Source organism: Vidua macroura, chromosome 2 (genome assembly GCF_024509145.1).
Source record: "Vidua macroura isolate BioBank_ID:100142 chromosome 2, ASM2450914v1, whole genome shotgun sequence".
NCBI classification, from domain to species: Eukaryota; Metazoa; Chordata; class Aves; order Passeriformes; family Viduidae; genus Vidua; species Vidua macroura.
In genome coordinates this window covers 24607909-24634707 of record NC_071572.1, presented here as the reverse complement: position 1 = coordinate 24634707, position 26799 = coordinate 24607909, and the positions used below count along the sequence as shown (strand labels likewise).

Here is a 26799-nt window from a genome sequence, read left to right as displayed (position 1 = left end):
ATTCCACAAAACGTGTTAATGTGATGCTGCTCTTTGTAAAAAAAAACAAGTATTAGAATCTTCAAGTGCTTTGGAGTAATAGAATTTACAACAGTTTCTAAAATGTAGCTTTAGAAATGGACTGACAGGAATGGTGTGGAGCCACCAAGCCCAGGAAGCAGGATAGTATCTTTCACCTTTTACTAATATGCAGCTAGAGCTACATTGCTCCTGGGAAGCACAGAATAGCAGCTTTCTGAGGAGAGCCCCTCTTTTCCCTACAGGAAGTTTCTACTGTAACAGATGTGTGATATGTGAGCTTTCCTTTACTTCCCACTACCAAAAGCATCTGGGCCCAGCCCAGCTACTGCCTGCAGAAAGTATCGTGCTCTTGTTAAAGATCAGTGATAGCAGAGGACATGTGGTGTCTTCAGCCCTCTGCCTGCTTCTTTCTCTCTCTACACAGTCCCTCCTGCTTCTAAAAGGTTGGCAGGGTATTCGGGTTGATTTGACCAATGTTTTGGGCCTCTTGCCCCCTTTCTCTGGGAGGAAGGGAACCATTCACTGCTAGTGTCTCTGGCTTTCAACAAGACTAGTAAAATCTGTGGTATGAGGACAAGGGCCAAGGCAATGGCATGTGATCACTCTTGCTGTTTGCTGGCACCTTCCCTTGAATAGTTTTGGCCTTGGCAAACTGCTATCACCTTTTATGTGTTTCTAGTCTAGCCATGCAGAGCCACCACAGCTCTGTAGAACAGCTGACACTGGAAGCTACAAGCTTAGTGAGAAGATCACAACAGAAAACTGTCAATTTTAAAAAGGAAAAAAATACTCTTATATTCCTCAAGGTTTTTTACTGTGTGCATTTCTTTCTTTCTTTCTTTCTTTCTTTCTTTCTTTCTTTCTTTCTTTCTTTCTTTCTTTCTTTCTGTCTGTCTGTCTGTCTGTCTGTCTGTTAGATGATAAGAATGCTCTCTGCTGTGCTGCCACTACTGCCCTTTATCCAAAGTCTGAAACAGGACACAGAAGACAGACTCCCATTCTTCCTTTTGCTGGACAACAAAGTCACACGCTTTTTTGCTTGCTTCTTCTCTGTGGATACAGGCATGCATGGAAGCCTTTTGTATAGCAATCCAGCTCAGCAGGAGAGACAAAGAAACCACCTGCCTGAAAAAAGCTGATTAGGGCACTCTCTTGGAAGGCAGTTACAGCTTCTGGAACACTTTAGCAAACACATTTTTTTTTGAGGAGTTGAATTCTTAGAATGTCATGCTTTTGATCTATGCAGAAGGTAGTAAAACAGCTAAGATAAACAATCTGAGCAAAGATGTACCTTTCCTTGGGATGCGGGAAGGAAAATAGGAATCTGGCCCTGGAGGACCCATCTCGCCAGGCTCCCCCTGTCAACAGAAGTTGAAGTATCACACCCAAGCACATTGTTATAGAGAATTTCTTTTAAAATGAAAAAGTATCCCCATGAAACACAAACCCCCAAACTCCCAAAGACAGCATTTAAGAAACCTCAAAGATATCAAATTAACAAACCACATAACTGGTTCTACAATGACAACACAATTGCTACTACATGATGACAGAAAAGGAAAGAAGGCAAAATGACAATCTGGCTTCTTGCTTCTAGCAAATGAAAGTAAAGCAGTACCTTGCTTCCTCTGGGACCATGGCCACCGGGTGGACCATCAAATCCTGGAATACCCTGTAATACACATAAAAACAATTGACTCTTCCTTTATCAGAGAGAGACTAAAATTACTTGGTCTGAAGCAATTCCTGTAACACCAGCAAGGTTCCTTGTAGTTTGCTGTCCCACCTCTTGGACCAAGCCTAACTCTTGCCAAAGGCCAGAGGGACCTGCTGTGATGCAGGTTCTGTCACCCCTGGCAGGCGTGCAGATGGAAGGAGCACCTACACACACTCACACCATTTCATGGGTGCAGGAGCAGAAAAGGGGATCCCCTCCATGCCAGTTGACCCTGAGACACATGGGCTAGGCAGCCAGACCACAGCAGCCTGCTGCAAGAAAATGAAACAAGTCAGAATCATTACAAGTAGACATATTTTCACTGGAATGGAAGCAGTGAGCAGTGAAATAGCACTGAAGTACACAGGTCCTTTTTGCTCTTTTCCAGGTGGCTGGAGACTGTTTGGCTGAAGAAGGGCTGAATGAGAAGAACCCAGAAGCAGACAGATTTCAGAGATGCTGACCCAGATGAGATCATCTCTTCTGTGTGCTTTACTCAGCTCTTCTACAACTTTTGCTCTTTACAGAAAATGTTTCTATGTACTCTGGAAAGAGACTGGTGTTAAAAGAGTGTGCTCTTAGTAGAAAACAGTGGCCAGATCAACAGCTGATGTCAATTAACACAGTTTTGTTGAAACCAGTAGCTTTGGATTTATTCACACTTATAATTAGCTTATTAGTCAGCTTTTTAAAATCCTGGCATCTCTCAAGTTTCATAGTGGGTACAACTCTTACCCAGAACTTGAATGTTAATAACCAGCTCTCTAAGTCACTCTTGAAGAAGTTTTGAAGCACTAAAAGTACCACAGCTCTCCAGATGCTGCAAACCTGATCACATGTTTCAGAAACTCTTCCATAATGGCAAGTGTACATCACACCATTGGAAAAGAGCCTTTTGATTATCAGGTGTAAAGTCTCTTTACACTAGGTGGAGCTGGTGGTCTAAAAGCAAAGCCAGCAGTTTCCTACTTAACTGCAATTTCATCTGTATGCTAACAGGACTTAATCATCCTTCTTTCCTTCTTAAGAATAAAATCACTCAAAAATCAACAAAAAGGACGTTGTGAATAGCACACAGAGTAGAGTGTCCCCTCTCACACACACATCATACAATGATAGTCCATCCAAACCAATGTACCTTCTGCTAAAATTATTGTCAAAATTCATCCTCAAAAAGGAGCAGCCACTGCTCACTTCTGACTGGAGCATGAACCCATGTTAAGGTCAAACAGTGGGCTTTAATGGGTTTTGCATCAGCCTCTCCATGTATGTATTACTAACAGCAATTCCCTTCCACACCACCAGGACTGAGTAGTTGTGCAAGTGTTATTTTTCAGATTTCGTGTACTTTCATGTCCCATGTGTTTCATGTTATTATTGTTATGCCTTGGTGGCAGGACAAATCTTTAAACAACTAAAGATGGCAAAGCATGGAAAAATCGTGCATCCCACAGCTATTTACCTCATGGAAGTGATTTCTAATGCTGACTGAAGAAGGCTTTTTCTGAGACCAAACAGAAAGTCTCTGTCTGACAGAATGCTATTTTAAATATTTGGGTGTGTTTCCATGGGGACAGAGATCTAACTGGTATATTTATCAGTTTCCATCTCTTCTCCCTTTGTGATATCCAAGATAACTGTACATTTCAACCACATCTGCAGAAAGCTATTCATAAAAGCTTCTGCTTGTAGCAAGAAAATCACAGAAATCATAATCACAGTAATTATAACAATGAAAGTGATACTTCCCTGTAATGGTCACAAAAGATGCTCATGGCTTAAGCAAAACTGGACTTTAATCATAGGGTAATTTCTTTTTCTCACTGATGAGAAAAATAACTGACCCAAAATGAGCATGATGGATGAACCCAGATGATATCTGTTAGACTACAGCTAGTGTAATTGCAGGCAGAATTTGTCCTCTACAGTTTACTTTTCAGACAGATTGTCTACATATGTGTTAGAAACAACAGTCTTGTATGAAATACTCACTCTTTCTCCACTGAGTCCTGGAAAACCAGTGATGCCAGGCAGTCCCTATGAAGGTACAATAAAATTAACAAAATAAAATTACATTCTAACACCCTCATGGCAAAGAACCATTATTATTTCTTAGATAAAATAAATCTAAGAGCTTGAAACTCTAACAGTCACACTTCAGATATGTTTTCAATTAGATTTTTGTATGGTGCAAACAGTGCAAGTCTGAACTCCAATCTGGTATTTTATTTTTTCTCTCTTAATCAATACATTGTAAATTGACCATAAAGATTATAAAGACGAATGAGGTTTTTTTTTTTTTTAATTGTATTCTCAGTATTGTTCTCACTCCATTTAAGCACTTCAGAAACACTGCTCCAAAACAAGCAGTCATAGATGCTACAAGAAAGCATTTAGATTGACTTTTGTTTGAGTCCACAAGTAAGTGGAGTCAGACTCATGTTTGTGAACCATGGTCTACAGATTGGATGGGAACAGTGAAGTACAGTTTGTGCTGAGGACCAGGAAAGCAGCTGTGGTGAGTGAGCACAGCTTCAGGTGAGAGATGCACAAGGCTTCCCAGTGATGGCACAGGTACCTTGCCATTCTTTGGCACACCTGTGAGTCCTGTGGGGGCCTCCTCCCACCACCATTTCAAAATGGCCTTTTCACTTTCCTGCTTCAGGCAGTTCTGGGCTGGCCAAACCTATTGATCTGAAGAACTATAACTTCCATGATTTTGTCATCTGTGTTTTGTTCCAGAAGGCAAATTCTCAGCTCAGATTCACCCACTCAGCTGAGTGAATTCTACTTCTAATGAATGACTCACCCTCTCTCCTGCGTAGCCCACTACCCCTTCTTCGCCTTTTTCAGGAGGAAAGAGGAGAACACCCTAGGAAAGATTGCATGTCAATTCAACGTATTTCTTCATTATGTGCAAAAAAATTGCAACAGTCTTTTATGGAAGCTAAACAGGAAGAAAGCATCATTGTAACACAAGGATAATCTAATAATAGCTGCATGTGAAAGAACTGTTGTCCTTATAATTAAGTGTAACATGCTTGCTTCATTACAATAGCAGGAGCAGGCCATTAGAGAGAGGACAGTGTCTCACTCCTATCATCTCCTTTATTTCTTCTGTGTCTGCAGCTCTGAAGAAGAGCCAAAATAATTATTCAGCTATACAACCAATTAAGCAACTCAGCTTATGCCCAAACTGTAGCTTCAGAGAGCTATTTGGCAAACACAGGCATGCTGCTATCCATCCTACTATACAAAACAAAAGAAGGGGAAAACCACATATCCCCTTTTGCTACATCAGCATATAATTACAGTTTTCCTAATGAGTAAAAAAAAATCCTACATATGTAGAAAATGATCAGCAGCTGAGGAACTGGCTAGCAACCACACATGGAGGGCATCAGGGCTCACAATGTGACCTTCTCCCACAACCTTGTGGAGCTGCTGACCAGACCATCTGAGAAAATAAAGCTCTGCAAAATGCTCAGTGAGGCATCCCTGCTTAGTAAAGACTCTGTTTTAAACCCCTCTGGGAAGTCAAAAGGAACCACTCAATGGCAAAGCTATTTAGTCAGTCTAGAGGTTGTCTGGGAGTTATAACTAAACCATGTTCAGTCAAGCTGGGTTGACAGCTTTGCACAATACAGCAACATATGGGATTACTGCCCACTTACTCAACAGATCTAAAAAAACATGAGACAAAAAGTTTGTATTTGTTGGACAGTAGGCTAAAAATGATTAAAAATACTCCATATGTTCTTATTGAATGAAATACAGTGAAATTTTAAAACACAGATCAGAAGAATAAGTAAAGAGATTTATTAATAATTAGAACTAAAATTAAAATTATGTGGGGGAAAGTCTTATTTCAGTAAACCAGTAAGAGAACAAATGATTGTGCTATGGAGTTATTACACATCAAGTTGTTCAGTTTTTCTGAAGCATTAGAACTGGTGTCTCTGCTTATAACACATCTACATCACATCACATCAGTGAAGAGCTCACAAGTATTAACTCCAATATTATTATTTGACTTTGTTCTTCTCCACGTGACTTACTGGAATTCCAGCTTCCCCTCTTGGCCCAGGGTCTCCTCTTTCACCCTAACAAAAAGGAAAAAGTATTCAGATATGTTTTGGCATTCCCACTTACATTTCAGTAACTTTTATACAACACAAAATGACTGATTAAGAGAAAAAACACTATTCTTGTGCTATTCTTTATTCATACGCTTCTTGTATGAAATGAATGCTTTCATGATAAGTTTTTGAAGTTGCTTTTTAAAGAAATAGTTGATAATTTTTCTGAAAAGGTCTTTAGGAATGTGAATGCCCAGCTCTTTCCAGGCTTGTTCATGGGTGGTGAGTGCCAAAGGAATGCCTATGAATAAATGCTCACTCTCCTATTTTTACCTACTGGTTAGCTAAGAATTATTTGATCAAGAGCTCCAGTTAGGTTAAGACAAATCATAGCCTAAATTCCACTCTCTATACTGATGACACCTTCATTGAATATAACAGCTCTCCAGGTAAGTAGCTCAATATGGGTGTCTGCTTAGTCATTAAAATCTCAGCATGTTTGTTATTTAGGGCAGACTGCAGAGTATTAAAGGTGTTTTTAGATCTTCCAGTATCATAGCAATTTACTCATCTTACTGCAGAAATCATATGAGCCACATAAACTTTCCAACTTCAAATATGGGACAAAAAATAACTGGTCTGGAGCTTGGTGTCTGACACAGGATATGCACATACAGGGTTTGACTGCCTCTGCTCCCAGCAAGAAGCAGCAGATGAGAATAAACTGCATCTTGCATGTGGGGATTTCTCCAATATGTAATAAGCCTTAACTCTAAGTATATAAATATCTGCATCACATAGATAAGTTATCAAAACAAACACAGTAATGGTTTCTCAGCAGGCATTTCTGCTTGTAAAATGAGATGTGAGTGATGGCCAGTAGCTGCATGCTTGAACAAAAAGAACAAGTTTGCCAAAGGCGCCTCTAAACTTGAGAAATACTTTCTGAATTACTTTAGCCACCACAGTTTCAATAAATACATTATGATCCAAGTTTGTGAAAGTAGCAGATTTCTCTTTTGATATATTAATGTCTTTTAAGTTCTATATGTTAAAGCACGTTTGTACAATATTTTAACTTTGGTAGCACAGAGCTCTTAATTCCTTTTTTTTTTTCAGAAAAATACCCTCTTAGTTACCTTGTGCTTGTCAGGGGAGACACCCGTCAGTTCTCTTGTAGGAAGTCCAGGTGGACCTGGAGGACCTGGGGGGCCCTGCAGGGAAAACACAAAGGAACATTTAATAACAGCTCTAATACCTGGTCAAGTTGATCAGCAGAGGCTCTAGGGCACTGCAAAGGAGCTGCACAGATTTGCCCCTGATGGGAGTATGGTTGTAAACCATATACAACCATACCAAATAAATTTGTGTTAAGATAAATTAATTTTGTGCTGGGTTAACATATCACAATACTTGCTCTTGCCCTGTGTGTTTTCAGAACAACAGCAAAGATTATTGCATTACATAAAGTGGCCTGGCTTTATAAATTTCAGAAGTGTTACCTCTGTGTCAGTGTAAATGAGAGCACAGAGAGACCTACACATATAGGAGTTAGTTCAGCTATAATGTCCCTTATAGAGGTAATAATTACTCTCAGACCTATACTTCATTTTTCTCTTATAATTATACAATGCAATTGCAAATGAAGAGAGTATTTAAAATATGTTAATTTATAAATAACAGAAAACATCCAGCTGCCCTTTAGTGGTGATATTAATTCATTAGTTTTCCTTTACCTGTTCACCTTTTTCTCCATAGAAGCCAAGGCCCCTGTTGCCCTGCAAAAACAATAGGTCAAAGTTTACCAAATGTATAACTCTAATCTAATATAAAATTCAAATTTAAACATGCTTAAAGGCCTTTTCAGGCTTACTGTACAACACCATTGAAGAACTGCAATCAAACAATAGCCTAGGTTTACCTTGAAGTATTTGTATAGATTTAGAAATAATTTTACAGATCTAAACTTTTAGAAAGACAACTGTTTAAAATATCATGCTACCAGTTCTTCTTTGAGTCATCCACTGAGTAATGTAATGAAAAGATCAAGCATTTCTACTGCAAGATTTTTAATAGCCTTGAATGCTAAATAAAAAAACCTAAAAAGGCTGGAACAATGAAGTCATATATTTTTTTCCATGGAGATAAAATTGAACATTGTGAAGACTGCAAGGATTCTCTGTTCATTCTCTGTTCATGGGAAGCTACTGTGACTACAGTAGCCAATTAAATCTGGCTCTAATCTTTTTAGGGTAGGTGATCCCAGTGTAAGATTAACTTCCCATGGTATGCAGCCAACACAGAAGGTCTTGTGCTACACAGTCTTTCGTGCAGCTCATGGTGCTTTCTTTTAATGCCTTCAAGTAGGTCTTGGATAAACCTCAGCAACACAAAATCAACATCAACAACTCTGCCACAAAGACTTACTTGTGGTCCTGGGGGCCCTGGGGGTCCTGGTGGTCCCTGGGGAAGCACAATAGGGGAGAGCAAGTTACTTGTTGCTTTCTAATCAATGCATGCAGGAGGTTAGTTACCCTCTGTCTGAAATGTAAGTATATATTTAGTAGGGAGTGTATTCCTCAGCATCCCACGTGCCATTGTATTTTAGCTATATTTATTTATTGTATGTTAGCTGTATTTACTGTTCTGAAAATACCTTCCTAAGTCACATTGTAATCTTTCTGAGCAGACTGACAGTTACCTAGCCTAGATCTAATGAAAACCCATTTTTCAAGTAATAAGAACTTGTGCTTTTGGATCCTGACTAAGCAACATTTTAAGCTCATACCTAAAGTTAAGCACATCTTTAAGTCCTTCACTGGGCTGCAGTTTTGGTACTGTATTGGTCTGTAAGAGATTGAACTACCATAAGCATCTCAGATTACCTATTTGGGATTGTACAGAATGAAATCAAAGGAAGACGGTGGAAAATGAAACTCAAACAGGAAATATATCTGACAGAGGCTTACACGAGGTAGGAAAGCCATTAACTGAAGAGACAACATCCCTTGCCTCAGTCAGCTAAGGTAGTTAACAGGCTCCAAAGGGCTTTACACACTAAAAACTCTGTCAAAGGAGGGAAAGCTGGGGTGAATAAGAAGCATGAGCTGCTCAGCTCATGGTGAATGAGAGACACAGAAAGGAGAGAAGGTTGCAGATGGAACTGTCCACCTACTGAGCCCTGAAAGGGGATGGTAGCTGCATAATGCAAGATCAAGTCTAACCTGCAAGGAAAAGATAGTAACATTCAGGTGAGACCTGAACTTTTTAGGCATTTCCGCCTTGCTATGTACCTTTGCGTGGACAAACACTAGATTTGTTCTGAAACAAACATGCTTTTGAATCACTTTTGGTGACTTGAGAAATTTGTGAACTACTGCCTAACGTAGTGGGCAGATGCACTGCACAGGGTATCCCCTAGCCTGGAGAGCCTGCAGGACCTGGGAGAGCCATGCCTGCCTTCCTGCACTACCCAGCTCTCAGAGAAGAGCAACGACACAGACCTGACCTGTGAAGTGCTCCTGGGTCTCTCTCACAGGTGAGTCATAGCTTTAGAGGCAGTAAATAAAATTGGATGTAGTTTGCTCAAAAGAGATGTTGCTAATATGGTAACCAGAGGGATGTAGCTGTGGGGCCTCCCCAAGACAGGGGCTCTGAAAATGTATGGTTCATAGCACTCCTAACATCCCAGAAGGAGCACTGGGAATATGAGTCTCTGCAGGCTGGGCTCCTGTGTGAAGCTCATGAACTTCTGTGGGTTTGCTCTAAATAAAAAGTAAAGGACTCATTTTCCTTCAGGAGGACCAGTGAGAAAGAAAAGGTGCAGTTTACTCCAGGTGATAAAACAGGCCAGTGCAGAAAATTAACTTTGAAAGGCTTAGCATACCGTGGATTTAGGGGTTTTATTTTTTTTTGTGGGTTTTTTTTTTTTTTTTTGGTGTTTTTTTTCTGGTCTTTTTTTGTTTGTTTGTTTGTTTGGTTTAGTTTGGGTTTTTTGGGGCTGCTGGGGAGGGGGATGTTCCTGAAAACAGTTATGGAGACTGTGAGTGAGAAGCTCCAAACTAATTTTTTTATCCTCAGATCAGGGATGTAAAGCAGGTCCAAAGTAAGTTTTCACAAAACAATGCAAAAAGCAAATTCTATAAAGTTGTGTTACAGGAAAATCAAAGATGCTTAAAGAAATCAAAATCTATTGAATTTGAATACCTGCTTCTCACCCATAAAACTATTAACCATGGAAACAAGAAATGTATAAATTTTATCTGGAGAGAACACAGTCTTTCCAAAGAACTATACTGCAACAGTTGTCAACATCAGTGCTGTAAATGATGATTTTGGAAAAAAAAATAATGGAAAATAGTTTAAAATTGCATTCTAAATACCATTCAATCTCCTGTGAGAAGTATAGACAGCTAATATACAGAATAATGCTAATGAGCAGAAAAGGTAAACTATTCAAGACATTATGATAACTCAGTGTAGGGAGATGTTCTAAGGAGGTTAAAAAAATACTATATGAATCAAAAACTTCTGGCAGCACAGGGCAAAAATCTCTATACCTCTTCCTGCAATATTCATCCCTCAGCTTTTTAAAAGTGCTTTTTAAAAGATCTAATGTCCATTGACACTTTCTTGCTATTTCTAACCTAGGTTACAATCCAACATAATAGAACTTGCTGAGATAGTTCTTCTGTTTGGTTAATTTTTAGAGAATTTAATTTTAATATACTTACTGGTCTTCCTCGCTGTCCTCTTGGACCAATAGGTCCTTGAATACCCAGAGTACCTGGAGGTCCCTTTAAATAAAAAAATCAATACATTTGATTTATCCAACTATCAATAAATGTTGTTCTGATATTAGTTACTGTTGACACTTTATCACATCCACTGTAATACTACTTACTGGAAAACCAATGATTCCTGAATCCCCAGGATCTCCCTAAAAAAAGCCAAAACAAAAAAGTAAAAAATACAATAAATTCTATATACAAAATTGAATAAAATATTTTTATTGCTTATTAATTTTTCTTCTTATTCAAACAACTAATTATAGCATGTAATGCTACTCAACCCCTTCCATACAGATGCATTCCATAGAGATGTTGAGATAACTGAATGTGGGCCACACAGATTTCATACTCTATAGATAATTGCATGCAATAGAGTAGCACGGTACGAAGTTGACTAATGAAGTTAGGGATCCAAACTACAAGACTGAACTATGCAACAGACCACACTGAATTTTTTTGTTGAAAAATCCTATCTAACCAGTGGCTTAATTAGGGCTATAACCTTAGCTGAAATGTCCAAGCTCATTTTTGTGAGTTGCATGGGAATTACTGAATCATTTTGATTCTCTTCTGAGTCACCAAAAGCATTTGGAACATACTGTTTTCAGTGACCACATATTTTAACTTCAGTACATGCTGAAATGTTTTTGGAAATTAGATCCAAAAATGTTCTAGCCCAAAGACCTTTCCACACACATAAATAATGTGTTACTCAGTCCAAACACCTTCAATCATTTTGAGTAGCAAGTTAACTACCTAGTATTTGGGTTTAGTTAACAGAATAATTTGTGGAACCAAGTACTTTCTGAAATGAATACAGGTGTCAGTATCCATCCTTGGCCACAATATAGTTGAGCATTTCTTAAACATTACTTAATCACTCCTGATTACTAACAGTGCAGATCTGAAGATTTTCTAAAAGGAAAAGAAGTTTCCATTAAAAATACAGGCAACTTAAAAATATGTCAAGAGAAACACCTATTTTAGCACTTACTGCTGGCACAAAATACACACCAACAATGTCAGCAGATTCCTTCTGTGCTGAGTATAGCTCTGTTGCAGCTTTTCAATCAGCCATGATTTATACTCTACATACATAATCCCTTGTCTCCTTATACCTTCAAATTATGCAAATTTATATTTATTATTTTCTCATATATGTATATGAGAAAAAGCTGCAAGTGATTACAAAAGAAGCTTTAAGGATTAGACACGGTAAAAGCAGCCACTGGAATACTTGGGGTTTACTAAATAACTAAATTAAATATTGAAGGATATTTTACCCTAATTCAATCAAACACTTGCATGAAAATTTTACAGGAAAGGTGCTAACAGTAACCAGAATCATTCAATGGACAAACCAATGGCAAAGAAAGGATTTTGCCATGCATGATACAAAGGTAGTCATTGAATAAAGAGGGAAATACTTGACCTACATCATCTACAGTGCCTTTGCAATCTACCTATAGGCTGACACTCCTTGGAAATAACAGAGTTCAGATTTTTTGTCTTGGACATCATATAAACTTCTCTGCACCAGAGAAAACAGAAGATGCCTTTCAAAGCCTACTCAAAATCAAAGTGGGCCTCTTGGGTTGTGCTTATCAGAGTATAAGAAAAATTTACTCTCCATCCTGTGTCTGAAAAACTGTAGTGGGCAAGAATAACTGCTGGGAGTTCCAGACGTACCCTGTGTCGGCTGATGATCTCCGGCGCTACTATGTACGGTTCCCCCTTCTGGCCCTTGGGCCCTTGGACTCCCTGGAGGTGACCAAAAAACCCAAAACACAATGTAAGCTCTCAGACCATCTATGTTAACATGTAAACAGCTAAGAGTGAAATTTTTGTTGGTGTTTTCGTAAGTGTACATAAACATACTGCAGTTAGATGTAGAGGCTATGCTTAGCTTTGAAAATTTATGGTTTAGAAAACCATAAAAACCCCACAGTATGTAAAAGAATGAATTTCTAAATTTTGGGGAGAAACCTCCCATTACCAAGGAGTGGTATTATGGGGTAGCACCTCCTAACTAGAACTGATGCTGCACTTCCCAGAGCTGACATGTGCCCATGTAAATCCAAGAGCTCCACTGCTCACATCAGCATGATCCTGTGTATCTCACCATGAAAAGCCAATACTTTAGCCATGGGTAGGTAGGAAAAGGATAGTTTCATCAGCAATTTTGAGTTTAATATTATTTTACTGCTGTTGATTAAAGCTGTACAGGTTTTCCTACAGCAATCTCTCTGCAAGACCTGTGTGACAGCTATAGTTCTGAGCAGACCTTCTGGCCCTGGCTGCAGTGGAATGACTGAACACAGTGCAGTGTGTCCATGCTGAGTCTGCACCAATGCTCTGCTCTGCCCCACATTCCCTTAGTTAAGAGATGTCCCATTAACCCAACCCACGTGTGAATGAAACTCACTCCAGCAATGTTCTTAGCTTCAGATACTCATTTACTGCCAGCTACTTACAATGCTACCAGGGAAACCAGAGAGTCCAGGAGTTCCTGAGTCACCAGGGTCACCTGCTGTCCCATTACAGCCATCATGACCTGGTTTCCCCCTTGGTCCTGGCTGGCCTGGATGACCCTGTTGAGGAAAAAAAAAGTGTTTATCTATCCATCTGTTTCTAGTTTTCCTTTTCCTGTAGTCACAAAGTATTTAGACATTCTCACATTAAGCCCAAGGCTTGGATCCATGGGAAACTAGGATTTTCAAAGACAGAAACAGACAGTGCCTTTTTTTAATATAGCTGCAGCTTGAACCAGATGCCCCAGACAGCATGAAAAAATGAGTGGTGAAGGACCTCTCAGAAAGGGTAAGAAAGCTATGTTCAATACAGGCTCTGTTAGGAAGAGAACTAAGCCAGATGAGGCTGCTGTGCAGGGATCCACCAAGAACTGGGATTGTTAAGCATTTCAGTGCTTCACACTGGAAGAGTGGGATGAAATGTTCCTCACTGAGTTTGAACAGCTTCCAAGCCAGGAAAAAAGTGAAAAATGCTGTTGGAGCTAGATTGAGTGTCATGATGGGGCTGTGAATATAGAAGAAAACAGCAGGGCTCAAAGGGCTGGGGGCACTCCAAGACCTTGACACAGCACCTCTGAAAAGTTACTGTGGTCTCAAACTGTATTTTCATTGCTGTTCCTACATTCACCTTAACTGCTGTTGCTTCTGGTTTGCACTAAGGCTGATGAGAAGCAAATCTTCCCTTGAGCAGCTCTTTGTTTCAGCAGGCTCAGTCACAAAAAAACAGAAACTAACATAAAACATTTCTCTCCTCTCCTTTATCTATAGCAAGAATTTTCTCTTCGCTTTTGCTCCATTGCTTAGAAAAAAATAGAAGAATATCCATGTCCTTATTCAGCTCCACCAAATACTGCACTCCTCATCCCAGAAGAGACTCAGTCTTGCCACCATTCTCTCTTGGCTGCCAGCCCCACATCTTAGCACTGTGCCATTGTGGTTTGTGCAAGTGTCTATCTACCTGCCTTCCCATGGTCAGTGAAAAAACTTGTTGGAAAATGTAAGGGTGCCTGAAGGGCAGGGCAGCTCAAAGAGAGTACACGACAAAAATGCAGATTCAAGTTCTGTCTGAAGGTATTTATCCCTCACAATGCAACGTGCAGAGGTCAGGGAGGCAGGGCTGAAAAAGAAAACATGCCCAGGTAAGAGAAGCAGTCCAGCTATAGCAACACTGGGCTTCAGAGGGGAGCAATTTACTCTGCTTCTCAGGATGTGTCAGTGCTTAGAAAAAAAATTCAGCATGATGCAGTGAGTTGAACAAGATCCTAGGCTCAGGAGTGTTAATAGAAATGGCAAATATGGTCTTCTTTTTTTCCTTAAAGAGTGAGAAAGAGGGAGACAAGGAAGATTGTGAGAGAGAAATCCCTGAAACTTGATAGGAAGCTCTTCTGGAAACAAAAGAGGGTGAAAGTAGAGTGGATGTGGATGCGTGGGCTGCAAAGCGGGGCCCCGGTGTCAGGGAGCACTACAAAGGAAACCCAAGCCTGGGAACTCTGTCCAGGGATTCCAGTGACTCAGATTTCTTTGTTATTTTATGACACAAGATGTAAAGAAGTGTAGGCTGGGAAAATACTGTGCTGTGAACTTTACCCAGTTTTCCTCTTTGAGTGTTTCAGTTTCATAGAACTGGTCCATTTGTTCAAAGTTTTACACTGTTTAGTGCTCAGTAAGATTTTTAAGACAATCTCAAGCATGCCATATGAGCTACAAAGCAAATTAACCATAGTTAGTATTCTTAAAATCACTGGTTGTTATATGAGCTTTGCAAATCAGAAATAATTAGGAATGACCAACTCATGTCCTTGGTTCACAAGCTTAAGAGTGGTGAAGCACTTACGTCACAGGTCTTTCCTACAAAATAACATACTTAGCTGGGTAACCTCCAGAGACACAGGAAATTTCTACCCTTTTCTGCCCCTTTTATATGGGAATTTCTCCATAGGGCAAAGCAAATGGACCTTAATTATCTGAGGGAATGAGAGGGAGCACAGATTCTGCTCTTTTGTTGAGTATCTGCAATTCCACTCACTTCAGCAAATGTCCTTAGCTGCAAATTGTGTATGTGGCTGATGCAGAATTTAACCCAGACATTTTAATTAAAGTACAAAGGCTTTAAGCTAGCCTGCAATATTTGTATTTGGTGATTTCTTAAAGATGAAGTAACCCGCTACTTACAGGAATGCCATCAGCCCCGGGGAATCCAGTGACTCCTCTTTGTCCCTAGAGTGAAACAGTACAATTAAAATGATGTTCTGCTAGCATTTTGTTTATTAGCTAAAACATTTGATATTCAAAAGTTACCACTTCTCCTTTGGGTCCAGTTATTCCTGGGTATCCTCTTTCACCTTTGTGACCTTTGGGACCTTGCACTCCTGGGATCCCCATCAATCCTGGTGGTCCAGTGAATCCCTGTGATCCAAGGAGTCCTGGCTGGCCCTGATAAAAACAATAAAACAGCATTTACATAGGAACAGTTGAGATGCATGAAGCTGGATAGGTTATCACTCCTGCAATGAAGTCAATCTCTCAAAGAAAAAATAAACACAGAATTTCTTTCCATCCCAGTAGGCCAGGCTCTTTGATAAAAGTCATTTGAAACACCACACAGAGAAATTCCAGCAGCAGTGAGTATATTGCACATGTGGTCACAAAATTAACACATGGATATTAGCATTCAAATCAATATTCACTACTTCAGTATTCATGGCCACTCTACGAAAAAACTGTTTGGAATGAGTTTTCTCATGAGCGATTCTCCTACAATATAATGTATGACACTCCAAACAAGTAAAATATATTAACCGTGAAATTTGCTTATTGGCCATATTTATTACAAGTGGCACCTGATATTTAATGGCAGGAATTTCTGCCCCTTTAGTGACAATATTTCTATTCAGCAGTGGAGCCTGAAAATGATGGGACATGCATGGATCCACACAGGTTGAAGAGTTGCACACAGGGCTCTCTGGTCATCCTCCCTTCCAGTGCTGGTTCGGCTCTTCACGCCACTTCAACCATTGTTTAAAAATAATTCCTGTTGGCTGCCAACATCACAAGGCTCAAAAGAGGAAAAAACAATTTTGGAATGACACAGTGGTGGTTTAAGTAATGGATTGTGACAGTATGTCTGAGATCTGTGAACTGAAGTATTTGAATATTGTTCCAGACGTAGCATCACCGAAGGCACACATGTTTTGCATGTACTCACTGCACTAATAACATTAATAGTACATTGCTGCAATCTTTTCTGGAGAAATATGTTTTAAATGGGGCAAAGCATCATTTACCAAGACATTCAAATTAAGTCAAATCTAATGAAAGTTGTTTTTAAAATGCAATTAGATTTTTTTCACAGACCAGGCTGGAACAGCACTAGTATCTTACAAAGGAGAAGAACTACAGCAAACCATGAACCAGCACATATATATTCATTCCAGAAAGCTGATTAAAAATACTATTTTCTTTCAGTATAAAATACTTACAGTCTTGCCCATGCCTTCAAAGAAAGAACTAGAAGGTGAATGCAATTCCTATTCAAGAGTTCAACTTCATTTAATGCCATTGAGGTGGAAAGAGGGCAGTGTGGGGACTTGAAAAAAAGAAACCTGAAGATAGCCTAATTTCTTTGGATCAGGAAGTTGTATGAATTACACTGAACAAAGCCTTACTGATATTAGGCAAAATTTATTTTAGTCTCATAGGCCCATTTGTCATATGATTTAAAAACTTAATAGTCAACAACTATCTAAAATAAACATTTATCTGTGCTATAGTTGTTTTCATACCACATACCCCCCCATGACTGAAACATAGGTTACTTCTATCTTCGGAAACAAATCAATTTTCCACACTGCTTCCATACAAAATGGTTGTCACAACACTTGGGGTTGTTTTTGTATTTTAAATCTTATTGTATCACATCATATGAGTCCATATTGAGAAGCTGACACAGCCAAACAGAGTACAGAACTAAGTGCAAGTCTTTAATTTTGGAAGAAGACTAGGAATGAGCCAATAGGTACAGTATATACAGTATGATCCATACTTGTACAGTATGGATCTTTTGCTCTACTGTTATGACTGATTTGACAAGACTGATGCTTTAGGAGCAGTGCCAAAGGACAACATGAATTTAAGTGTTTGAGCTGTCAGTGTGAAAGAGAATTCCCTCTGCTTACCACCAAACCTGACTTTATACAGAATCCTTACTTTTAAACCAGCTCTGCTTATGTGGACTATTAGGTGCTAAGAGGCCAATGTCTTTTCAGATTAACTGAGAAGAAACAAAGATTACATGAATACATCTAAAATATAAAAGAACTTGTGTTGGCAGGAGGCATATGCATCTGAACAAGCAGCTGCTCATTTCCTTATGCCAGGCACTGCTGGCTACTACAAATGCATCTACCTCCACCAGTAGTAGTTCTTAGTTGTTTTCAAAATGCAGTGAATCTCTAAAATTTGTTCTGTGGAGGTGCAGATTCCAGTAGACATATTTTCTGAGTTGCCTGACTCAAAGGAAAAGATGCTGATTAAAAGCAGTGGAATAATGACTTAAATCTGAACCAGAATTTTTCAGTGTGAGTTCCAAGACCAGGAAAAAGAAAACTTTTCTTACACCACATTTTCTCTACTTTTCTTACCTACTATGACTCAAAATTTATGTATATAGGAATTGACAAAATACATATGAGCATGTCCCACGAAACTGCCTTTTTAGGGAAATAGACATTTCATTCATTAAAAAATAGAATCAGTGATTTTTTTTTTTTTTTTGTTTGTTTGTTTGTTTGGGTTGTTTTCGTAGAGAAGTATAAATTCTCATGCAAATATCAATCAAAAATATTTCAATTTTACTTTAAAGCCTTAAAATATTATTCAACGTTTAAGGTAGCTTATTCTTCCTCATGCACTCAAATCTAGAAAGGAACCTTTAAAAAGGTTGAAAAATGATGGAAACATATCCATCATATATCCATATCCATATATCCAACATATCCAACATCTGCAAAGAACACTGACAAATAATTAAGATTCATTTGTAGATGTCTGAGTTGGCTCCAATTGCATTTAATTTCTGAAAATAAATGTTTCAGTTGATTCTGCAAAGAAAGGTATACATGGGTTTTGAGCACTGAAAATGCCACTTCATGTTTGGAGTACCTGAAAGCCAGAATAAATAATCTAAATTCCAAAAACCACTCATCCTCCTGAGATAAGCAAACTATCTCTTTATTGCCAATCTACCCTCCTTTAGAGGGCAGCTGTCTGGAGGTAGAACACATGCAAAACTTTTCACTGCAGTTTCTGATAAAAGGCTGGTTATGTTCAGGAATTTCAGATCTGTGCCTGGCTTTCTATAGGGACCATGCAGAACTGTAGAGTTCAAAGGTGGTATCCCATGGAACGTGGTTACCTTTCTAACTCCTACATCAGATGTAGGAGTTCACTCTCCCACTTCCAGTCCCATTTTCCTGTCTGGTGTGGAGGAAGAAATAAACAAGGAATGGAAAAACAAGGAAGAGGACTGGGCATCAGCACCCCTTCCCCATGCTTTCCCTGGTAGTTATCTGGTCATTTGTTTGTTGAGGAATATGGGTTATTTAATGTGAGGAGAAAAGAATAGATCCTCATGGGACTAGTTTAACACAAGGCGAGAGTCAGTGCTGGGGAAATACTTAATATCATGACAATGTTTGTGTAATTCTTCAGCCAATTAGTACCTTGGCTTGTTAACTGAATTAACTTTGTTAACCTTTGTTAACTCAGACATGTCAGCTTTAACTCTGCTTTCTTTATCTTAGATCTTTTGTTGGACAAGTATGTCCCCTCTTCATTAGCAAGTGACCTAAGAACATTCTCTCTTTGTCAAAGGTCACTGAGGAGATTTAAGCAAAGACAGTCAGTTTGAAAGGTTCAGTCAAACAAAACATGACTCAATTCTTACCCCAAATACCCCTGTGTGACACATGCCATGCATGGTACTACTCTGTCTGTGCTCCTGGAGGGTCAGAAATTCTAGAGAATTTGCCAAAGCTGTAAAATTGTGCTTGACTTAAATTTCCCAGGTCTTTAAAAAAAAAAAAAAAAAAAAAAAAAGCAAGCCTAGGGGAACATATCATCCGTGTCATATTTCAGAAAACTCATTAAGTTCTTTCTCTTGTACATGCAGTGCCCTTCCCATTTTACTAGGGTGAACTGGACCTCTTCCCTAGTCCAGATCATGGCAACATTACCCATGTCACTCACCACAGGACTTATGGGCTAAGAGGCTCACTGAAGTGTGTGTGGAATGCCATGGCCAGTACCTCTGAGAGAGTGCATAAAAAGAAAGGGAAAAAGTAGGCTGATGGACTATCTTGAATATTAACAAGAAGTTCTTTCATTGTTTTTATAATTCCACAACCCTTTAGTTGAATTAGCACGCTCCCAGTGTCAAGATATACACCTAAATAGTCAGTCCCTGCTTTGCTCTTCCTGCAACTTCAGCTGACTGGAAGAGGTCTCACAAAATTCTTGTGGCCAGCCCAGATATTGTGCAAAAACTATTTACAGAGAGGAGCAAAGGCTGGAAATTAGAAAGCCTGAAGGAAATCTCCCCAGAAAATATTTGCCATGTTACATATACATTGTCACTTGTCCAGTAACATGCATGAAAGAAAATGCTGCCAAGGTTGTGACTGAATTAAATAACTACATTTTGCAATTAAGTACCAGTGGACGTAAGAAGATCCTGATCAGACTTTTAAATTTGTACTCAATGTTCATGTTCTGCAGCTTGAACTTTAATTTCCAGTTCTTTTACCATCAGTCTGATGAAAGAGATATCATGTTGCAATACTTTCTTCCTTCTAATTTAGTGTTAAATTTACAGTGTGGAAACAAAATTGACAGAGGAGGGTGTGCTAATTTTGAGAGCAACCAAATGTTTGATGTGCTATACAAAGAGAGATGCAATAAATGACAGTACCTGCTCCAAAGGTTTTAAAACACATGAATCATGAATTGCTGAGAAATCCACCTACCAGGGTGGAGATACAAAGATAGGAGAAAACTGTTGATTTGCAATAAAGAGGAGGCAGAATCAGAGTTTCTACAGAGCTTCACAGCCACTGAGCCCATTTCTCCATGTTTCATTACAGATAACCATTTTGCAATTGCTTCTGGTACATGGAATGTGATGATTCAGTATTCCCCACATGGAAACGAGCCTTGTAGACCATCATTTTAACAGAGGACAAAAAGAAAGGAGGTTAATTCCCTGACATTTTAAAAAGGTCACTGGTGAAAGGACAAGTTCATTTCCTGCAGGAAGGGTGATCTGACCATGACAGACAAGCTGGAGCTGGGATTTTTTTGTAAAAGCTCTTAGTCTGGAACGGTCTCTGTAAGAACAGATGGGGAAAGGACGTGACAGCAAGGACCTCAGTGCACTCCTACTCAGTGAGACCAGCAAGCAGAACAGACAGCAACTCAACAGGGAATAAAACAATTTATAAGGAAAATGAGCAACTTTTGAGCTGATTAAAAGTGTTAACCCAGGAAAAGACATCCCTCCAGGCACACAAGAAAGAAACAGAAAAGTTTTCAAATGTAATGCTGGCAAAATGTGGAAAACTGGGTGCAAATGTGGATATTCTTTCAGTTGGTTTCAATGGATGTACTGCACTAAAGCAATCACTGACCCCAAATAAAAAAAGTATGACCTTAGAGCTCCCACTACCCCCAAAAATGTAAACTACAAGGAAGAACCTCAAGAACCTGCTGTGGCACACAGAGTCAGACAAGGATGGGCATATCACCTGGCATTTCTGCTGGAGCATAAATCCAGGAGGTTATCTATGAGTTTATGGATTAAATGTATTAGAGGGGAATATGTAGGGGAAGGGTTTGGGGTTCAGCTCCATGAAGTGCACACTTTGTCAGAAATACTTCACCTATGGAATTGCACCACTTTGGGCTGAGAGACAGAGACAAGCAGACCACATGGAACACCTGCTACCATGGCATGGTTTGACTCAGCAGCTGCTTCTGGTGGCACTGGGCTGCCCAGTACAGCCAGACCTCCAGAGACCTTCAGACACTAATGGGTCCAACACCTACCATGACACAGAAGAAAATGGAACATTTATGTACCTTCCATCATTATATCATGCATTGATGATGTAGTTTGAATGGTTCCATCCACCTCAGCAATTCAAGAGTTTTGTTTAAGCAAGACTTAAATGCTTTTGTAATTCCACCCAGGAAGAATAGATCAAAACAATCCATGGAAGGGTAGGAAATACAAATACACTGGGCAAAACACAACCAATGCCAGCACCCGGACAAAAAGATCATCTGAGAGAAAAAAATCCTGGCGTTTGTGCAGGCTTGGTTGTTAATCATATTAGCATGTTACTTTATTTCTGTGTCTTCGGGACTCCCTAAAAGACAGATGCCTTGCAATAGTTTGCAGTGAGCATTCAGAAGCTCCTCACTAGATGGCACCAGCCATTGCTGCTGCACGCAGCCCCCACCACTGCAGGTGCAGGATTCCAGCCATGGTACAACCTTCAGGAAATCTGATAAGGAGTTCAGATAGGGTCAAACTGTCCTTGAGTGAGGTCTGAGGCAACAAAAGCAGAAGGTTTCTGCCAAAATGTCTGTAAGTGAGATAGCTGGGGAAGTGCAAATAAAATGGGATTAAATGCATCATGCAACTGAGCAGCATGGCTGCCCAAAGAGAAGGTGTTCTGTCATTCAACATATATTTTGTGTAGTAGGCACACTTGGTCTTCTAAGAGAAATGAGAAAAACTTATTACCTTACTTCTTCATTCTATTGCTAAATTTACATTTACTGTCACAGGCTTGAAAATTCTCAAATTTATCTTCTGAATCTGTATTTTTAGTGTAGGGCTGGCATTAACCTCTACCACCACACTGATACCAAAAGGGGAGTCTTATTCTGATATTTTGGACATTTAGTAACAACATGGTTACCAGTGTACCATGGCACCAGGAGGAGATGGGTCCTCTGTTGTCTAACTAGAATTTTGATAAGCAAATCAAACTTTTCTCTTGTGCCTTAAGCTGCATGATACTAAATTCTTAAAACACAGAATAGCACTGAAAGAGTCGGCAGGCTTTAACAAAAAAGTACATAACTAATGGTTATTTCTACTTTTTTTTCTGTTTTGCTACTTTAGAGGAGGTTATTTAGCTGAGTTTCACATTCCAGCTCTTATTCTCAGAAAAGACTTTCCTTCTCATTTGTTAACAAGCTTTTTTTTATTTATAACAAAAGTAAACAAGAAATTATAAAATTCGTTAAAAATAACTAAAAAATGAGACTAGTTCAGCCTAGTGGCATGGTAACAATCTGCTGTTCTTTTAACTTCATTGTCTGGATGTACGACATTTTCTCCCAGGACAGTGGTGACCAAATGACATTACCATTAATTCCAGAGCAGTGATTCAGCTTGCAGAAGGGTGGATTTATTTTATTTTTTTTTTCTTTTTTCATTAAGGAAGGAATACATGTTAAATCTTCATTAAAAAAAAGAACTATGAAAGCATTCACTTTACCAGAAGCCACATCCCTTTTCTGTACTCAATAATGAAATAATTTTGTACTGTTTTCTGTTCCCACGCTTTGATCTAATTTGTGATCTTCCAGAAAGCTGCTATGTCACCCAAGAAGATAAAACATGTGCAAAAGTAAATATATGCTGGAATGTAGGTCAAGAACTCAAAAGAGCCAGTTAATAGTTTCTTCATGTCACAAAATACACAGGAGTAAATGTCAGAAATGCTTTCTGTGCTGTGCAGTACTTCTGTAGTAAGAACAATACTGGGACCACAGCAATGATCTCTCAAAGAAAAGCATAAGAAAGGGCAAGTCTAGACAAAACCACATGAGGATTTCCATACTAAACCTTCAAAAGGTCATTGCATAGAGGAAAGTAGAAGAGGATGGTGGACAAGATGTGGGAAAGAAGCGTTGGACAAAGGCAAAGAATGCTTTTGTTTGCAGACTCAGTAAGGGGATATCTCTGAAAGTACAAAGCAGAATCTCTGCTGAAGTATGGCTAAACAGACAAACTAGGAAATTTAGCTTCAGAATTAAGACATATAATAGCAAATGTATCTCTCTAGTAAGCATGCTCTACTGAATTATGTGAGAAGACTTGGAATGACTTGAAAGGCACTGAATTTTTTAAGTATTGTATTTATAGAAGAGATGTAGACATTTATCTACAGTTATCTGTAGATAACATAATGCAGTTTATCTGCAGTGTAGTCATCAAAAGATCACATCAGGTGCAGGTGATATCTCATGGTATGATATCCTAATGCAGATACTCAAACTAAGTCAAGCAAATGCACCTGAATGTGCCCATTTTTCTTAAGTGTCTATAAAAGGTTTCTAGCTCAAAAGCTGACCTCACATCATTGCTTTCTAAACTGTGCAAGAAGGCAGTACCCCAAAGATCAAGTCCTGAAATGGTGGATTTAGCAATTAGAATTAAGACTGAAAAATCATGCTGCATGAAAAGGAAGCTGATATAAATGCAATGCATTTACTTAATCTGGCAGACAATACATGGCAGAAATGCTGCTACTGCTAGTACAAAACAGTAGGATTTTCTTGGAAGTTAGAAATATTGCAGCATTAAAGAGTAATCAGATGATAATGGTGTGTGTTCAAAAGCATATGAATTTATTCAATGTTAGCCTGAGAGTGGAAGTGCAGTTAACAGAGCTTCTCACTTTATGTTGGTGAAACTGAGACTACCAAGCTAAGACAACTATAAAATCAGAAAAAACCCCTACTTTAGTGACTGTCTCTTTGACTACCAGCTAAATTCTGTTTTTGAGAAAGAGGTAACTAAAGTTAAATTCGGAGATGTCAACTTTGAACGAACTTGAATAAACTTGAATGAGCTAATGATGTTTTGCAGAACACTAAAATGACATTGATTTATACTTGTCAAATGTTCATTACTATATAATTAATTGGAGAAGGTTAGTTTGACAGCCAACCAAAAATTCACCAGAGAGGAAAATCACTTTGCCAAATATGCTCTTACAACCAGACAATTATCACACTGATGGGTGTGGACAAGGAGCAGGAGGAAACAGGGAACTCCCAGTTACTCTGTGACATCTGCTGTATCATGCTCATGTAAAAGAGCAGACTTTTTAGTTTTTAGTACCATGAGTATATTTATAGAACAAAATTCTGTTCATTCAACATGGACTTTTACAGGATCAAAAAACCAAAAAATTTCCAGGGCATCATAGAATGCAGTGTAATCTTCCTACTCTGCTAGTATCTGCATCAAAATAATTTTTTTAAAGTTCTTTTCATTCTTTCTATTCATTTTATTACCATCATCATATTAAGATCAGCTGCTTTCTGGAACTTTTTAAAAGCATACCTCGCACATATTGCCAACAACTTGGATAACGCAGTTGGTTGGACAGCTGTAAGATTGCTGCTTGGCTAACTGGGCTTTCTCAAGGCAAGACAACAACCAGCACCTGCTTGAGTTAGAACATTCAGTCATAGACACAAGAGCCAATCTGCCAGCCCAATTGCTTTCAAATGGCTTTCAGTGGTGTGTGGGAGTGTTCTCAAGATCCTAAAATTCAGGAAGTTCAACACAGATGTTTTCTGTCAGTAGGCGTTGGAAACACCAATAGTAACATCTGTTCACTTTTCTTATTTGTGAGAACATTTTTTTTTTTTTTTTGGTCCAAAAACCATTCACTGTTGAAATTTCCAAATTGTGCAACTGGCCAAAATGTTAAGCTCATTAGGCTCCATGAGTTTAAGAGTATGTGAAAATTAAAACCCCTGCAGGAGTTCAGCCTATCGTATGCCAATTTTTCCATTCTGTGTTCTTCTGTTTAAACAAAAGTGTAACTATTTTTGTGGTGGGAACAGCTATCAAAACTGACTTGATCATGCAAATAAAAGTTACTATTGGCTGTTTTAACTACAGAAAGAATTTAATTCTCTTACAGAGGCTGTGACATTTTAGTAATTTGTGTACTGGGATACCCTCTCACATGGGAGCCCAGAACACATGTTCTAGCAGCATGCAGAAGAGACTCGGCACAGACCATCACGCTCCGGTCATGGGAATTTACAGTTTGGGACAGTCTCTGAGTTCCTGACAAGGCCAGATGATTGGCTCTGAACCACCAGGAAGGATGGTGGGCTTTAAGGCAGATGTGTGCAGCCATATGTAGAGTCATTGTCGATACAGAATCAGAGACACTTTTTTTCTCCTAGCCCTTCTAGACAGATGAGCCTCAAGAGCAGTAGGGTGCTATGATATCATCTGAACAGTTTGTACAGTTGTTTCCTCTACATGATTTCCCAACCTTGATGTATTAATGCAAATGGTCTAGAAATATCAGTAACTGGGACTCTGCTGAAACCTGCTGTTGAGTCAGCTTACACTGAAGCTAAATCAACCCTTATGCTTTCCAGTGTACGTCAGTTGTTAACCTCACAAATATTCTAACGCAATCACTTTGATGGTTTTTAAGCTGGGCCTGCCTTCATGTTGGGTTTGTCTCCAGAATCAACAAATTGTCTAATTTGACAATTTGACAATCTATGATAAATCTTCAGTTAGTAAATAGAAATACTGAAAATTATCAGCAGTTGTCTTTTATATCATACAATTATGTTCCCTGCACAAATTCACAGTGAGTTTTTACAAGTTGGCAGTACTAGATCAAGCTGAATCATAATCTAGAGAAGCTAAATCATTTGGAGAAAGTATTATGGCAACCAATTACTTGGAGAACTCTCTGTGATTCTGTGAAGTCTTCTTTTTTTTTTTTTTTCTTTCAAATCAGGCAGGAGAGTAAAAACATTTTCCTTTGAATTATGAAGAAAACAGTTCTGTATCATCTACTTGGAAAAAAATGAATGTAACTTGTGATAACAGTCTTGGAGAGGGTCAGGGGTGGAATATGAACTTGAACAGGAAGATTCTGCAGATTCATTACAAAATATCTAGTTTTTCTGGTAGACTCAGTTTGAGGTAGCACTAAGGGGGGCCAAGAGTGCCCACACATCTTCTGCAGATTCCAAAATCTCATCACTCATGGGAAAGGATGTTCTGGAGAACATCAGCAGCAGACAGTTCCACAGCTGTTCAAGGAGAAAGCCTATTTATAATTTCAAATATTGATTTCAAAAGCTACTGGGAATTTTTTAACCATTTATTGTAGGCAGTACGGGCTATGGAGCTTCTTCAGCAAAGGATCGGGATAATAATCAGAGCAAACCATTTTGTTTGATCATAAAATCATAGAATGGTTTGGACTGGAAGAGGCATTAAAAATAATCTCATTCCAACCCTGTTACCAAGGGCAGGAATACCTTCTACTACACCAGACTGAACAAAGTCCCATCCAATGTAACCTTGAACAATTCCAGGAGTGGAACATCTACCATCTCTCTGGGTAAGCTGTTCCACTGCCTCACCACCCTCACAGTAAAGAATTTCTTCCTAATATCTAATTTACACTTGTCCTCTTTCAGCTTAAAGCCAATACCACATGCCCTTGTGAAAAGTCCCTCTCCAGCATTTTTGTAGGCATCCTTTAGATACTGGAAGGCTGCTAAAAGGTCTCCCTGGAGCCTCTTCTCCAGTC

At 39.0% G+C, this 26799-nt stretch overlaps 1 protein-coding gene across 1 annotated transcript in view; it reads right to left on the bottom strand.

The window, feature by feature from the left end:
- The window catches only part of COL4A2 (collagen type IV alpha 2 chain), a 141051-nt gene that overhangs the window by 35929 nt on the left and 78323 nt on the right, over positions 1 to 26799 (bottom strand). The window contains exons 5-18 of the mRNA XM_054004344.1: positions 15437 to 15571; positions 15311 to 15355; positions 13082 to 13198; positions 12297 to 12368; positions 10721 to 10756; positions 10551 to 10613; positions 8245 to 8280; positions 7554 to 7595; positions 6957 to 7031; positions 5797 to 5841; positions 4548 to 4610; positions 3731 to 3775; positions 1640 to 1693; positions 1313 to 1379 (exon numbers count right to left, since the gene is read on the bottom strand). Coding sequence (XP_053860319.1) covers positions 1313 to 1379; positions 1640 to 1693; positions 3731 to 3775; positions 4548 to 4610; positions 5797 to 5841; positions 6957 to 7031; positions 7554 to 7595; positions 8245 to 8280; positions 10551 to 10613; positions 10721 to 10756; positions 12297 to 12368; positions 13082 to 13198; positions 15311 to 15355; positions 15437 to 15571 — 895 coding nt within the window. The remainder of the gene's footprint in view (positions 1 to 1312; positions 1380 to 1639; positions 1694 to 3730; positions 3776 to 4547; positions 4611 to 5796; positions 5842 to 6956; positions 7032 to 7553; positions 7596 to 8244; positions 8281 to 10550; positions 10614 to 10720; positions 10757 to 12296; positions 12369 to 13081; positions 13199 to 15310; positions 15356 to 15436; positions 15572 to 26799) is intronic.